This window comes from Limanda limanda, chromosome 6, assembly GCF_963576545.1.
Source record: "Limanda limanda chromosome 6, fLimLim1.1, whole genome shotgun sequence".
Lineage (NCBI taxonomy): Eukaryota > Metazoa > Chordata > Actinopteri > Pleuronectiformes > Pleuronectidae > Limanda > Limanda limanda.
The window spans coordinates 24,252,204-24,269,039 of record NC_083641.1 but is presented as its reverse complement, the minus strand read 5'-3'; the positions used below and the strand labels follow the sequence as shown (position 1 = coordinate 24,269,039).

General features: G+C 41.3%; 1 protein-coding gene across 1 annotated transcript; it reads left to right on the top strand.

Annotated features, from left to right (window-relative positions):
* Nucleotides 1-1,135: 1,135 nt before the first annotated feature.
* Nucleotides 1,136-16,504, top strand: LOC133003400 (serine/threonine-protein kinase DCLK1-like). Its single transcript, XM_061073123.1, has 16 exons — nt 1,136-1,159; nt 1,535-1,917; nt 2,142-2,488; nt 8,973-9,072; nt 9,648-9,764; nt 10,075-10,169; nt 10,804-10,891; nt 10,969-11,138; nt 11,460-11,579; nt 12,111-12,257; nt 12,761-12,894; nt 12,995-13,072; nt 13,496-13,592; nt 13,668-13,748; nt 14,922-15,035; nt 16,316-16,504. Exons 2-16 carry the CDS (start codon nt 1,557-1,559, stop codon nt 16,502-16,504), a joined length of 2,238 nt encoding a protein of 745 aa, XP_060929106.1. The 5' UTR covers nt 1,136-1,159; nt 1,535-1,556.
* The last annotated feature ends 332 nt before the right edge of the window (nt 16,505-16,836 follow it).

Genomic DNA, 16,836 nt, shown 5'->3' with positions numbered 1-16,836 from the left:
TAAAACCTCTTTTAAAACCTGTGACCTGAAAACAACCTTCCAAAGTGTAAAGTAAATTATGGCTCCAGCCGGCCAGCTGGACAAATGCCACATAAAGAAGTAATTGTTTGCATCATGTTGGGGGGGAAAAAATCAAATTGCTGACAGCCACAAAAATTGGAATGTGTCCGAAGACTTTCTCCATGATTATGTTTTCCTTCAAGCAGAGACTTTTTGAAAGTATAACAGTAGATATTGATGATAATAGGGAATTACGTAACAAGTGCAGAAGAAACCAAGTAACACTTTCTGAAGCTGTCTGCTACAGTGCATTCCTTTTTTGTGTTGCCTGGACACATTTCTGTTGTCGTTTTCTTTATTTGCAGCACGTATATGGAATTGAATAAGTAGTTTTCTTAATTCACAGTGCTTTGACTTCTCTCAGCCACCGTAGCTATTAGCCAGTTTTGCTAGCTAACGTTAGCGTACTGCTAATGCTTTGCAACTTTTGTGGTGAACTATGTGCAACAACATCTGCCAGTACAACCGGAAACTATGGAAACGTTAGCCAGAGGTAGCTTTAATAATAATAATAATAATAATAAAAGTAATAATAATAATAATAATAATAATAATAATAATAATACCCTTTTTTTGTATAGAATATTTACTTTACATACAATATAGATACAAATAAAAAAATGTTATTAAATAATAATGATTAAATAATAAAATAAAATAAATCTAGTTAATTAACTGCCTGTCTATGGTTGTGGGCTAATTGCTAAATGGTGATAATTGCCTTTTTTTTAATTGATTAATTAATTCACGAATAAGTAAAACACCTCGCATGAACGCGGAGGTTTCCTCGAGTGCGCGCTCTCTATCTCTCTCTTTGCGCCGTGCCCGCGCAGCGCTGACACCCAAGCGGTCCGGTGTAAATCACTGCAATGGCAGAGGAGCAGGGGAGGGAGGAGAGAGGGAGGGAGGGTGGAGGACACCGGCTCCAGCCCTGCCTCCTCCCTGCATGTGAGCACACGGCAGAGCAGCAGAGCACCAGCACAGGGGCAACAAAGGGACGCATGGTTCATCCACAGAGGCATCCAGCGAGTGAATGATTCACTGAGACAAGTTGCACCTGCAGACACACGTTCGATTTCCATCTGTCCTCACCTCAAAGGTAAGAGACAATGCAGCAAAACAAGCAAATCTACATGATCTGCACCGTTTTTTCTTTTTTTTATTGGTAATCTATTACAATCTGCTTCCAGCCAAGATCCTTAAACAGGTTTATATTGTTTGTGTTGTGCATTATTCACTGCAAAGGCTACACTCATGCATGTGAATTGCTTTGCTGTAAAGGTTGGATTGATACACAACCAGCATGAAATGGGTGTGACATGCTACTTCCCATAACGCATGTACTTGCAGCATTAGCAGCATCAGAGCTTGTATCAGGAGAGGGTGGCGAGCCTGATTGCTCCTAATGTGCACTGCAGTTTCAAATGGAAGATATTACTCGTATAGAAAGCAATCCTCTTTTTGAATTATTCAGGGTGTGATAGCACTGCACAGTCATGGAGCTGGAGCACTTCGATGAGCGGGACAAGGCTCTGAGGTACACCCGGAGGGGCTCGAGAGGGAACGGGCTCCCCAGTCCCACCCACAGCGCCCACTGCAGCCTCTACAGAACCAAGACCCTGCAGACCCTGAGCTCGGAGAAGAAGGCCAAGAAGATCCGCTTCTACCGCAACGGGGACCGCTACTTCAAGGGGATTGTTTACGCCATTTCTCAGGACAGATTCAGGTCCCTGGAGGCTCTGCTGGCCGACCTCACGAGGGCTCTGTCCGACAACGTCAACCTGCCCCAAGGGGTGAGGACCATATACACCATCGATGGTGTGTCGAAGATCACCAGCATGGACCAACTGGTGGAAGGTGAGCAGTGTTCTGAATGTTGATAAGTTTTCCTTCCACGTTTAGTTTGAGATCAGGTGGAGTCGAAAACTAGAACCAAATCAGAAGCTGATTCTGGTGAGAACAATATGACAGAAGAACTAGCCCATGCTGCTCTGTCCTGCATGTGTTCATCTCTCATTTGTGTTGTTGCTTTTGTTTGTGAGCTAGTAGAAACTCTACTGATGTTTGTTGTTCCTCGGCAGGAGAGAGCTATGTGTGTGCGTCCATAGAGCCCTACAAGACGCTGGAATACACCAGGAATGTAAACCCCAACTGGTCAGTCGGTGCTAGGACTGCCGGGGTGGTCCGGGACCCTTCTTCCCTGGGTAGCACCAAGGCGGGGAGCCCAGAAACTAGAGAGAGCAAGGACTTCATACGGCCCAAGCTGGTAACCATCGTCCGCAGTGGAGTGAAGCCTCGCAAGGCCATACGGGTTCTTCTGAACAAGAAGACCGCCCACTCCTTTGAGCAAGTCATGACCGACATCACAGACGCCGTTATGATGGAGTCTGGAGCCGTCAGAAGGCTTTTTACTGTCGATGGCAAGATGGTAGGTCCATTCATCCTTCTTCAGGCTGCTGATGAGATCCTCACATCTGTTCACTTGATTTTCAGAGAGCATTCAGAATAACCTTCAGTTGTATTCCTATATTTTTTATTGAAACAAGTTTACTTTTAGTCTGTGGAAATCCAGTCTAGATATTGTAAATCACAAGAAAACATTGTGGTGAATATGAAGTACACACATGGTATTAAGTTTTATCGATACAGCATAAGGTGCATAAAGATATACAGTGCATCAGTTAAAGAAGGAACAGAGATAACTTAAAAAAAGTCAGAAACTACTCTTTGTATATCTAGAGAAATCCGATGATAAAGGTGAGGCTTGGTTGCACATTTGTGGGCGACATTGATCGACATACATGCATCTGAGTATTTTCATTATTTTGAGTTTGCAACAAAACAACTGTCACATGTCATTTTCACCAAAGATGGAGGGCTGTTTCAAACAAACCTTTTCTCTCATGTCTGGAGGATACGATGTGAAAGCTGGTGCATACAACTGTAGCATCCCGGTTCTTTATTGACAAATTTTACCTTTATTCAAAATTTGTATATATATCCATAACCTGCACATTTCATTCACAGGAAGCTTATTTCAAACAAAAGCTCTTAAGTGCTCTGTACCTGAGTGAAAGCCATTATCTGATGCTCCCTTTCTCCACCACTGGTGCATTAATTGCTCTCAAGTGGGGAGGATGCAATGAAGCTTTTGTTGGACAGAAGTCAAAGGAGATGGGCACAACCTTTGTGTGATGGTTCCCAGTGTAGCTGATGGCTGTGCCTTCATTCATGTGGCTGTGGTGAAAGTTATTTGGGAAGTTTCCTGCTGTCCGTCTTTCACAGGGAATTTAACTCAACTCAACTTTATATTTATTTATAAAGCAAAGACAACAGAATGAAACAAACCTGACTTGGTGTCCTGTTCAGCTCCTCGTTCACGTCTCTGAGAGTTTCCTCTGTTACCCAATGAGACACTGAGACGTCCCAGTAGAGTCCAAGTCAACTGGGAGCATTTGCTAAATGTATTAGGAGAATTGGGTTTCTAGGACTCCATCTCATATTCCTACTGGCACATTATTAACTGGATAATATTCACTTAGTGGGTTTCAACAAGACCAACTTTATTAAGAGTATTCATTACGTGAAATTTACTTTTCACATGTGGGGGGGAGGTGGGGGGGTGTTTATGGACTGATTTGGATCAACAAGAAAAAAAAAACGGGAAATAACCAGCTCTCAACTTCAGCTCCAGGCCTCTTCATAAACTCTTATCACCTGCACTCTGTATTATCAAATCTCTTATTTTTTTTCTTCTCATGGTTTCTATGGTGACATGGTTTCCCGAGCCGGTTGCTAAGGAACAGCCTCTGCGGCTGAGCGGTGCAGTAGTGATGTCAGGACTGTAGGTGTAGTGTGGTGCCTGGTCTGTCGGCCTTATTACACACGGAGCAGGAAGATGGAGCACATGGCTGAGCTGTAATCTCAGGACCGGAGCCATGCAGGGAACAGTTGGGGGATTTTTTTCACCGACAAACACATCTGCCCTCACAAATCCTCAGAATTATGATTTCGGAATCATAAAACGGACATGGCATTTCACTGGATCAGAGATAGACGTCCTGTTTATTATGTCATTTACGATATCCCATTGTTTGTTCTGTTTAGGGATTTTAATGTCATTTTGTCCTGCTAATAATCTACTGTTAATCTCCGTGCTCTAGTTTCCTTCTTTTGGACCTGACTCTCCAGATGCTCAAATAACTACAGTAGCTTCTGGCATCGAGGGCCTGTTGGAGTTTAAAATTTTCCTAAATGACGTCCCCGAGACAGAGAAACTGTTGAAATAGATAATACAAGTAAACAATTGACTGTGGAAACGATTAATTCAAATTTAAAGTTTGTTATATACACACATGTTCAGTTGGTAAATAATTCAAACTACCTTCTATCTATTTACTTAAAATAGTATAACTTCTAATTTGCTATTGTTTAAACATTAAGATTTTAAGATGGATGATATTCTCATGCAGTCTCATCCCTCCCGACTTCTCTGTTTTGACTCATATGATTCTATTACTGGATCTGCTCAGCGGGGGGGATTCTGCTTTATGGCTGTGGACCATCCATCCTGCTGAGTCATGGTGCTCTGCCACGAGAGTCACTTTCAACTCTCACCAAGTACGTAGGTATTGGCTAAACTCTACTAAAGCCGCTTATGAAGATAAAAAAAAAATCAACATTATTCGCACTAGCACAACCACACGATGGAAAACTGTGAGAATCCGGCGCCCTGTGGAGGAGGCCCTTTGAAAACACGCCACGGCTCGGTGTGATCCTGCTGGTTTGAATGGGATGGAGGAGCAGAGGGTGTTTGCATGACTGAGTAGGTCCGAGGAGACTTAGCCTATGGCATTTAAATCCCCGCTGTTATGAATGTGTCTCTGCACTGTAATTGTATTATGCAAACCACTAACATGGTTGAAATAGATGTCACCGGCCTCCAGAGGACCGGGCCGGGCTCCACATCAAAGCAGGAGAGCAGGAGCTGCGTCAGTAAATGTGACGAACTGCCCAGTTTGTGCTTCAGAAATGAGATACAGGGAGAAGGTGGAGGAGAGTTACGGGCGCTGGATGTGCTAGAGAGCAGAACCTAAAGCTGATGTGTTACAAATCACTTCTTCACGTTGACCTTGACTTGGCCGTCTTCTCGGTTTGGCCTGCATGTCGTAATGAGTCTAACCGTGGTTCTCTGCTAATGTCACAGAGGCACAGAGATCAGTGCCTCTCAATTCTTTCACGGACGGATTTTAAATTAACAATTAATCTGACGTTCACATTTTTGCTTTAGAACAGAGTTAGTATTCAGAGATGATGGATTATCTTTGCGTACGACTCTAAGCTCTTATTTTGTGAATGCTGTCTAATTTAAGAATTGTTATTATTAACTACTGCTCTTGGGTTTTGTGAGAGTAACATTTTCAAACCCTGCCATTTTAAAACCTCTCGCTGTAACTAAAGTGGAGGAAGAAGGATGAAAGGTAAAGTGAGGCTCCCTGGCTTTTCTCTCACCTCCTGCTGTGACTTGGCTTTTAAACACAGCCCAGTGACTTGCTCAGTATCTCACTGCCTCTCGTGTGGAGAGGACACTTTCTCTGCCATCCTCCTTTTGCACCGAGTGCCCACAAAATGTTCCTGAGCTAAAGTTGGTACTGCTGAAACTTAGCTGAATGTCAGAAGCAAGTACTGTGAGCTATGTTACTAAGAGACACACTATAGGGTCTGCATTCAACTCTTAAAGTTCCAATGTGTAGGATGAAATGGATCAATAGGTAGAAATCAAATATAAAATAATCCTAATGATGTTTTCACTCGTGTGTTTCACTGAATTGTACAAATTGGGGTTTTCTTTACCCTAGAACATACTGGATCCGCCCCATGATATTGATTTGCACCAAAACAATTTGTTAGTTCTTCCCTGACCCATGTCCCATCCTTCCACCAAGTTTCATTGTAATCTGTCAAGTAGTTTATTTAAAATACAATCGAACAAACAATCAAACAGACAGGGGTAAAAACCTAACCTCTGTGGCAGACGTAATAAATAAAGTAGCTCAATGCTAAGATATGATGTTAAGGAATATTTTAAATATGTATTTTAATGTCTTCTGTGTGTCCGTTCAGATTTCAGCATCATGGATGGGGCTGAATTGTTGTTATTAAGGAAGCTATAACTCATTGGTCGTTATCACTGCAGTTAATGTCACAGTTTTTTAAGAGCAGAACTAATATTAGTCTTGGATCGTGTCTGTGACGATAAATAAACAGTTTTATAGCCTCTCTTCTTCCTACTGGACACTTGAGTTTGTATATTTAAAGTAAATTACAGCAGGAAATGACCCTTGATTCCAGAAAAGGAATGATTACAATGTTTAATAAAAGCAAAGCATGTTTTCTATGGAAGTGGAACACGTGAAGATGAGTCACGTTGCTGGACGGCACATTGAGTGAGTGGCTGCTATGTTCAGTCTGCAAATGAAGGGGGGGGGATGCAGCACCCTGGAGAGCTCCAGCTGCTCCACCTCAGGTTGTGTGATCTATTGTCTCCATCCTGGCGGAGATTGATCAGTTCTCTGTAGCATGCAAACCTCCCATTGTGTTTTCTTTGGACCGGATTTCAAGAAACAATGTTCGTACTCACAGAATTCACTGATTAAAACTCGACTGATCAATATTTACACTGGATGCTGCAGCCGGGACCATAAGGGGACTCGTGGCTGGTGGCTGTTGGCTGTTGGCTGGGGGTTGTGGGTGTGGGTGTGGGTGGTTTAGGGGGGGATGGTAGACATCATGGAACTGCTGTGTCACGAGCCAGCAGGCAGAAGCAATCAATATGAAGCATCACACTCCAGTTATGCTGTTTCAGCAGAGGTTTCACGTTGCCCACAACCTAGCAGAACAAATATTTTGAATTAATAGAAATTCAAATATAGCTCTAATGAAATCAGTCACCGAAATTTGACTTAAAATAAACACAATCCATATTTTGTTCGCTCTTCACCTGGACACAGTTTTTAGATCAGTTAGAAGCTATTTTCATAATCTCAGATTTCATGATCCTGTCGTGGAGCAATGCCAGATTGGTCATTTTGGTCATTTGATTGTATTTTAAGTTCTAAGAGAGTGGGGGAGGAGTTATCATGCTGACCTCAACAAAAGGTCTGAGGTCAGATTCAAACACAATGTCCCACAGACAAGATGCTGTGTTATTCCATCCTCCCTGGACTGATGGTGATATTATTCTGTTGTCTGCCGCTCCGTGCTCCAGATAAGGATCTGATCTTAAAGCAGTCGTGTCCGTCTCATCGTCTCTAACTCAGCTTCTGTCTCGTCTCCTTGGCAACGGCTGTGGGGGTCTCATCCCTCTTGGGATCTCTCTCTCTCTCGTTTTATCGGAGGGATTGGGGGCGGGGCTGTCAGAGAAATCATCCATGTTAACCCCCCCTACCTTTGTGCTCAATGTTTATTTTAAGATTTCATATCTGAATGACCTTTAACTGTTTAGACGTGTTCTTCCAGCATTTTTTTACTGAATCGTCTTCTGCTGAGTTTATATTAACATTTCAACATTTTAGAGGAAGTTTATAGAAACTGAATATGATATGTTCTAGTTTTGAAGTGTATATTTCTTCTTACTAAGGAGATCTGTACAATAGAGATCAGAACATTAACACATGATATTATAAACATGGTTGGAGGGCAGTTGATAGACTTCGTTGGTTTTCTTGTCCTCAGCACTTAAGTCATCACATTAAACTCATGCTGAACTCTGCATGGTTTTTAATGACATACTTAATAATGTATATACTATTTCTGCTGTTGGTTTTAGTCTTTGTTCAGATTTCAGTTTTCTAAACCGCGATTACATCATCAAAACTCAATCATTAGGCAACAAACTTGGATTATTTACTCAATAGCAACATCTAGCATTTCAAAATGGCCTTAAAATTTACATCTCCTATAATTTATAATCTGTAACATCAAGCTTGGAAGTCATTTTAACATAAAACACACGTCCACGTAATGAATAATAGTTTTAAATCACATTGTTGTTGAGCGATGTTTTGATGAGTTAACCTCTCGACTCAGGAAATGAAGAACTCTCCGTCCTCTGGCACTCAGCTGTAGTTAAGCATATCAATACGCCTTTAGAGAGGAAGGTCAGGACACCATCAGCTTCTTCATTTATTTATGACATCCACTGAGATGGGCTCCTGTTATAATGAGAGAAGCGGATGTTGTCGTCCTGTTTGTCTTCGTAGAAGAGCTTCAAAGATAATCATTTATTATCAATTCTCGGTTATTATCAAGAAAACAAAATGTGTGACCAGGAAATTAGTGCTTTGGATTAGGGTAAAATGTAATCTCTGACCAGGAAACACTTTCATATTTTGAGAAAAGACGATTTTAAAACTTCATGTTCCATCAGATTGGGCTAAAAGATCTAGTACATTTATTTATGTTTGTGTGTCTTGATGTGATTGGTATTATTATTATAAATGGACTAGAGGACAATTAATTTAATCTCTCACTGGGGACAAAGACACTCAAATGACCAGCGAGGACATTGTCCCTGTGACTGCACTGAATTTAATCCAGGTTTAAAAGGAGCTCATCTTTTTTCAGTAGTTACCCTAGAGACACTTTTACTTCCAGTCTGGCTGCAGTGATGTTAAAGCCATTATTCACGTGCTGCTCACACAGTTAATTTTCCCTTTGTACTGTGGCAATTATGAATATGCGGTTTCAGTGTATCTGCTCGACTCTATTATTTTTTAATCCAGTGTTTTTTTATTTCATGATTCTCTCTTGTACACTGATATGGCCTGAATGGTTATGATCAGAAGTAATAAGTACATTTGTATAATTTTTATATCGGAGATTTCCCCAACTGACATCTCAATGTTCCCCAGGTTACCTGTCTTCAGGACTTCTTTGGGGAAGATGATATATTCTTTGCTTGTGGCCCAGAGAAGTTCCGTTATCAGGATGACTTCAACCTGGATGAAGGTGGTGAGTGAACTTTCATTTACACGAGGCCTGAATCAGAACATGGCTCCTAAACTCCCAGGGTTCTTTGGTGTGTTTGTGTTGTTGACTGCTGGGGCTTTTATTTATTAAACTCAAGTAAAAACTGAATATAACAAATGTGTAACAACGTGCATTATTTTTGTTTGTATTTGATGTTGTGAGAATCGGGACTAGAACAAGATTGGAAAACAGAATTACTTCATTTTGAACCAAGGTCCTAGCTGACCTAGTTTATGCTTGTTGTTTAATGTGTGTTTGTGTGTGCATGTGTGTGTGTGTTTTAATAAATTAGCTCTCCAGGACAAAGCAGATGTAATCACTCACAGTTTGTGGCTCTGTGGGTTTAGACTAATGTGCCAGAGAAAAAATAGTCCCCTATTAATGATGGTGTATTTACTGAAACAAACCCAGAACCTCAAACTGTCACAGACTCAAAATGACTGCTTGATATATAGATAGATTGAAAGAAAGAAAGAAATTAAGAAAGAGAGAGGAGAGGCATGGCAATCCTTCTTTCTTTTTTCCATGTATCTTACTACTATTTCTTTCTGTTACAGAATGCCGGGTTGCAAAGTCGATATCATATGGGCGACTCCCGTCCATTACGGGTCGCATTTCCCCAAAAAGTGGAGGGTGGTCCCTCAGGAGCAAGTCTCCTTCATCCACTGGTTCAGGTAGGTTCTCACTTCCTGCTCTGTTTGAGGGTCAAGACTTGATTTTAGGTCTGAGGGTCAGACTCTAGTAAGAGAACTGGTTGGTGGAAAACGTTAACTTGTGATTGTTTTGTGATTGTTTTGGTTAGAGAACGAGGAATGCATTATGTCCTCAGAGAGATAGAAAAACACAGATGTGCGATGACACAGAGAATTTAGTTGTGTCCTTATGCTTCAGTATTTCTTTAGATGTTTACACATGCACGATGTATAAAAATGCAATTTATTCTGCAGTTCATCTTCATGATACTTATTTCTGTTTTCCTGACAGCTAACGGCACTGGAGGAAGTCAGTTCTCCACTCCTCGATCTGGGAAGTCTCCCAGTCCCTCTCCGACCAGTCCAGCCAGCCTCCGAAGACGACAGGTAATAAACATCGATGTTCCTATAAATAAGCTTAACTTCTTAAAGATTGATTTTTATAAACCATATTGTACCAAATAGGCCGCGTCAAAGATTTAAATAATTATCTTCATCCATTAATAATGTTTAAAACTGTTCAAGTGACATGGATTTACTGTCAATGAAATGTTGTTAATTGAGTACTTATATCACTGCAAGATCTCAAAAAGGTGTAAATATACAGACATAAATATCTTATATACGACAACAACTTTGTTCAATAGCTGTTTTTGTATTATGAATTTTCAGTAGCCTATGTTCTGGATGAGCAGCACACTTTCACTGCGGTTATCTAAGATCTGGAAGGACGAGCACATTTTGTTTCTGCGTCACACAGTGAACTGGGAGCGAAATCCAATTATCAGTGCCACCATCGTTAATTAATCATAAGGCTGGCTGGGGCTGGTGTTGAGCGGCGGAGGGCTTTTTATTTTTCTCCCTCTTCGATACCACACGACTTTATGTCGGTGAAAAGCTCAGTGGAAGGTGTCACCACACTTCCTACTATCTGATCTCAGTGTGCATCCTCGAGTCTGAAACAGTGGAACAAACAGGCTTTTCTCTTCTGAAGCACACCTCCCTCTGTGTCTCCTTCCAGGGATCTCAGCACAGCGGCTCCTCGCTCTCTTTAGCTTCCACTAAGGTTTGCAGCTCCATGGATGAGGGAGATGGGCTCGGCAGTGAAGGTGAAGAGATCACATGACACGTTTAGGCTTTTATTCAAAGTTCGCCTATGAATCCTCTTCTTGTTTGACCCCCACAGCTGAGCCAATGGTGGACAACTCTCTAGTCCCTGCCTCCATCACAGAGAGGTACAAAGTGGGCAGGACTTTAGGGGACGGAAACTTCGCTGTGGTGCGGGAGTGTGTGGAGAAATCCACCGGGAGAGAGTTCGCCCTGAAGATCATCAGCAAAGATAAATGCAAGGGAAAGGTGGGTCGGCCTCCACACAGTTATATCACCACCGAGTCGGGTTTAAATTACTGTTCACTCACTTATTTTCTCCTCATATGATATGGAAGGAGTTCTGGTTTGGATGTCTTTAATTTCCTCCTTGGTCAGTAGATGGTGCCATTTCCTCTGGAACTGAAATCTTATTTCCATATTTACGATTATCAAAATAATTCAAAATCCCTTCTGAAAATGTTTTCTCTTTCACATCTGCTCTGAAATAACTGAATGTTATATTATATTCATGTATATATTTTCACTATGAAGTGTTTCTAGACTTATTAAATGTCCTTTATTACCCAGGAGCACATGATCCAGAGCGAGGTGTCAATCCTTCGACGCGTGAAACATCCCAACATCGTACTTTTAATTGAAGAAATGGACACACAGAGCGAACTCTATCTGGTCATGGAGCTGGTTAAGGTACGACACAGTTTTTACTAGATGTCTATTTTGTGAAATCATTATATATTTGGCTGTAAAAACTGATTTCAGAATCAGAATCAGAATCAGAATTCTTTTATTTGCCAGGTATGTTTGCACATACAGGAAATTGCCTTGGTGTCATTGGTGCACTACTTTTGTACATAAAACAACAATATAAAAAACAACAATATATAAGAAATAGAATAAAATAAAATAGAATAAAATAAAATAAAGTATATACATATATACAGTAACAGAGTAACAGAGTTATGGGCACGTGCTGTGCGAAGGTGCAGAGATTGGTGATAGTGCCAGTAATATATAAGTTATAAATTATAAATTATAATTATATTCTCCTGATCCTTGTTGATACATAGACTTCATGTTGATTTCCCCTGAACCCACACTCTCTCTCTCTCTCTCTCTCTCTCTCTCTCTCTCTCTCTCTCTCTCTCTCTCTCTCTCTCTCTCTCTCTCTCTCTCTCTCTCTCTCTCTCTCTCTCTCTCTCTCTCTCTCTCTCTCTGCAGGGGGGCGACCTGTTCGATGCCATCACCTCCTCTAACAAATACACGGAGCGAGATGCCAGCTGCATGTTGTTCAACCTGGCCAGCGCCATCAAGTACCTGCACGGCCTCAACATCGTCCACAGGGACATCAAACCTGAAAACCTGTTGGTGAGCACGACTCCACAGACCCAATGTTCTCCAAAGCTCAAATGCACAAGCTTCCACTGAAATAAATGAAATATTGGAAATGAGGACATGAAATAACTGCACACAACTCCACAAGGTCTTTACTTCATGTGTCACTGTGGTCATTTGGAGCCTATATCTGACATATTTTTGCTCTATTAACTCTATGAGACTCCAATGAAAGACCAAATGTTTCTGAAATCAATGAAAACAGTTCATTCTTCAGACCAGATGTTAACCGCAAAGAGAACTCGCTCACAAACACAGATTTTAGTTAAACTGTCGCTAGTTGTTATGACAATTTAAGTGTTTGCAGTTGTGTTTGTACCACGGAAGGATCTGAATGTTCTTGCTGTTCTGTTCTCACTCAATTCAATTCGAATTTATTGTCCCATCAAGCTCATTAACAGAACCTCTACCCACATTGAGGAACATGATTTATAACCTGATGTGATGTCCTGTTCCCCACACTCCCCCCCTTACAGGTCTATGAACACGTCGATGGCAGTAAATCTCTGAAGCTCGGGGACTTTGGTTTGGCCACCATCGTCAACGGGCCCCTCTACACTGTGTGTGGCACCCCCACCTACGTAGCTCCGGAGATTGTGGCTGAGACGGGGTGAGGAGTCGGAGCTGTTGGGATCATTCTCGTGAACCGTTGTGTCCTCGCAGATTTGTTTTGTCTCTGATAGTTGATATTTTTCCTCTTCAAATTAAAGATATGGTCTCAAGATCGACATCTGGGCCGCTGGGGTCATCACGTACATCCTGCTGTGTGGATTTCCTCCTTTCCGTGGGTACGTACGTGCTCCTTCATCAGGAGAAGGTTGAGGACTGAACCACGGTGGAAGAAGAAGCAGAATGGCACTCGGAGGGTCCATCCCTCCACCAAGAACCAACAGCCCCATTATGAAACCACATTTAAGTCACTTGACCCAGATTTAGATTTGGCTCTGCACCAAATTACACACACTCATGAATATCAGTCCTATAAATATTCATTAGGCTTCCATTAATTATTCCCTTGATAAAAACTATTTTTCGAACCTGTCCCTGAATTCGATGTTTTGTTTTTGGACTCATGTCCAATTCCTCCACCAAGTTTAGTAGAAATTTTTTAGAATAATCCTGCTGACACTTAGACAGATGTGAAAACGTAACCTAGAGGTACAAAAAGACATTAAACACGTCTGATATCTGTGTTGTTTGTGTTCCTCCAGCGGTGATAAAGATCAGGAGGATTTGTTCGAGCACATTCTGAGCGGCCAGCTGGATTTCCCTTCAGCGTACTGGGACAATGTTTCTGACCCGGCCAAGGTTTGTTGTTCTCTCCCCATGTGCCGACCTCATTGTGAAATATCAGAACCAGTGAACTAACATGCGTCTCTTTAGACTCTGATCAACGGGATGCTGCAGGTGGAGGCGGAGCTAAGATACACAGCGGCGCAGGTGCTCGATCACCCCTGGGTCAATGTAAGTTCAGCAGAATGAGTCAGACCTCTCACGAGAATCACCCTGTACACATTCAAGTAGTTTTTATTTCATTGTATTTATATGATGCTTCTGCTTAGTTTTTAGATTCTAGTTCATTTCTGCTTCTCAGGACCTCTGATTACTTTGTTTCCTTCCCTTTTGTGCCCCTCAGAGCCACCATAACAGAACTGCACTAAATATACCTGTCTCCTTGCACTGTGTACCCTGTAAAACACTCCGCTCCATATACTGAAACACTTACTTCACATCATATGTGATATGTGTTAATATAAACCATATTGATATTATATATCATTTTATACAATAATATTGTCTTTTGCACGCTCTGTCTACATATTCTTACACTCATAGTATATTATATTTTCTATTGTATAATCAAATACTTATATTTATACCTCTACTATATATCATATCATATTATATCATACTCTTTGTATATTCTTGTATATACACATATTTATACATGTGTACATGTTATTATTAATATTATTATATTTACTTTTACTATTATTATTATATATACTGTTGCTGCCATTATTACTATATACTGCTATTATATTGGTATAATTACTATCTTATATTAATATATATTATGTTATATTATATACTATATATACTGTACTATTTTTATATACTGTATAACAATAACCTTACCATCATATCATCAGTACTATTACCATCATCTTGCCACTGCACCTTATCTACCTATTTATCTCGTGTTTCTGTTTTTATTCTTTCTACCTCAATATTTTTTATTTTTTCTATTGTATTGTATTTTGTTTTTATTGTATTCAAATATAGCGGCTGCTATGACGACTTAATTTACCTTCGGGGATGAATAAAGTAATCTATCTATCTATCTATCTATCTATCTATCTATCTATCTATCTATCTATCTATCTATCTATCTATCTATCTATCTATCTATCTATCTATCTATCTATCTATCTATCTATCTATCTATCTATCTATCTATCTATCTATCTATCTATCTATCTATCTATCTATCTATCTATCTATCGATCTATCTATCGATCTATCTATCTATCTATCATGTTTCTGGAAAGACAATCATTCTTCTTGAATCTTGAATCTTGAACAGTATGTGAAGCCGGTGGAGTCGCTGAAGTTTTGCTCTTTGTGTTTCTCCAGGACGAGGGTGCATCAGAGCATGATCATCAGCTGCCGGTGGCTGGAAAGATCAAGAAGCACTTCAACACTGGACCGAAGCTCCACAGCACCACAGCAGGAGTGTCAGTCATCACAGTGAGTTTTGCTCGGCACTGCTCCACCAGTAAATTACACTTTCTTGTTATGTGAATCTGCCTGAAGGTTGATTCAAAACTAAAAAATATCTTTAGTTTTGAATTTTGTTGCAGTTGCTTTAAATCCTGAACTTCTTTTATCCTTTGGTTTTCATTTAAATTCCTTATTCCAAGTTGAAGGAAGCGTCGTCTGCTTGCAAATCGATTCTCCATCTTTTTGTCTCATTTATAAAAATGCCAACTTCTCTGCTTTGTTGTGTTTACACATCCGTTCATCCACCTGCTTCCTGCTGCTGTGTGTGTGTGTGTGTGTGTGTGTGTGTGTGTGTGTGTGTGTGTGTGTGTGTGTGTGTGTGTGTGTGTGTGTGTGCGTGTGTCTGTGTGTGTGTGTGTGTGTGTGTGTGTGTGTGTGTGTGTGTGTGTGTGTGTGTGTGTGTGTGTGCTCTCATCCTCCTTCAGATGGACTGTCAGCACTGTTGTGAGGAGACTTTCAGAAATAATACAGTTGGTCTGAACTGTGATTTCTTGACTAGCTTCAAAGCTGCATTTGTGAAATCAGTAGAAAGTTTAATCACTTTTTTAACTTTAAAATATCAAGTCTGACATTATGTTCGTCATCGGTGACGTTGGGGGATCGATTCTCATTTCTTATCTTTTCACCCACTTTGCAGGTGAGCTCAGTTTTCTGCAACCAAATTGAAATGTTTCGGACACTTTACAGAATTAATTTCTCTTCTAGTTTTTAGTTAATACAAGTGTAAAGTTGTGTAGATCCGTTCACCGACTCTCTGAGTTCACGCTGATCCTCTGAGTTCCACTCGTCTCTCTCTGCTCAGCTGGACCAGGACTTTCCTATCCAGCGCTCAGGGTCTTTGGACCAGCATCCAGGGTTGTCCTGGATCAGGTATGAAGCAGCATAGAGCTAAGAGGCTGTGCTTCCATCGCAGAGTGCTGGCAGTCCCCCATTCCCTTTTCATGCCTCGGCCTAATTTACTTCATCAGATTTGATAACATTCGTTCATCTCACTTGTGTTGTGGCTGTTTCCGCTCGCCTTGCAGTTCACCTTATTTTAGTTCTTCTAGTTTTATTCTCATTTTCTATGACTTTTGTTGCTTTTCCTGGTTTTGTTGACACTTCATTAGATTTCAGATGAAGTTAAACTTTGTCACAAGAAGGAGAGAAGTTCAGATTTAACCTATAAGCAGTCGATGCCGCTCCTCATCTCCTGTCCTCCTGGGGAGAACCTAACACTTGCCGCTGTGTCTCCCCCCCCCACTCAGACCACGCCACTTGATAAGGAGAAGCAAGTTTTCCGACGAAGACGCCACCAGGATGTGAAGTCCGCTCCCAACATCCCACACAGCCTGGGTGCCTCGTACGGCCTCCCCCCCGCTGACCTCACCTCGGAGTCTGAGGACTTGTCCCCGTGCTCGGCCGGCACCGCCCGCTCGCCCGTCTCTCCATTCTGAGGCCACGGCTCCGCCCAGCCCTCCGTGGAGAGGATGGAGCAACGACCCATCACCGGGTTCAGTCTGCTCACTCACAACAACTGCACATTTAGTCTGTACCTACTTTATTTCTTTTCTGCCAAAGTACTTTCATTTGAATCACCAATACATCGATCAGACTGAGGAGCAGTTCATCTCTGGGTCAAAGAATAAGAGCATGCAACAATATTCAGTAGTTCTCCTTTCAACACAGCAAGCACTGGTTCATAGTAGTGATATAGAGCCCTCTACTGGTTTTTATTGTGTACTACAGGATTGACAGCCTGCTTCATGAAGCACATTTTAATAGAAGT

Excerpts from the sequence above, each read along its gene's own strand:
- LOC133003400 (XM_061073123.1), top strand. The coding sequence starts at position 1,557 with ATGGAGCTGGAGCACTTCGATGAGCGGGACAAGGCTCTGAGGTACACC. Across the intron at positions 11,139-11,459 it reads AAGATAAATGCAAGGGAAAG|GAGCACATGATCCAGAGCGA; the intron begins GTGGGTCGGCCT and ends TTTATTACCCAG. Across the intron at positions 13,593-13,667 it reads ATGTTTCTGACCCGGCCAAG|ACTCTGATCAACGGGATGCT; the intron begins GTTTGTTGTTCT and ends GCGTCTCTTTAG.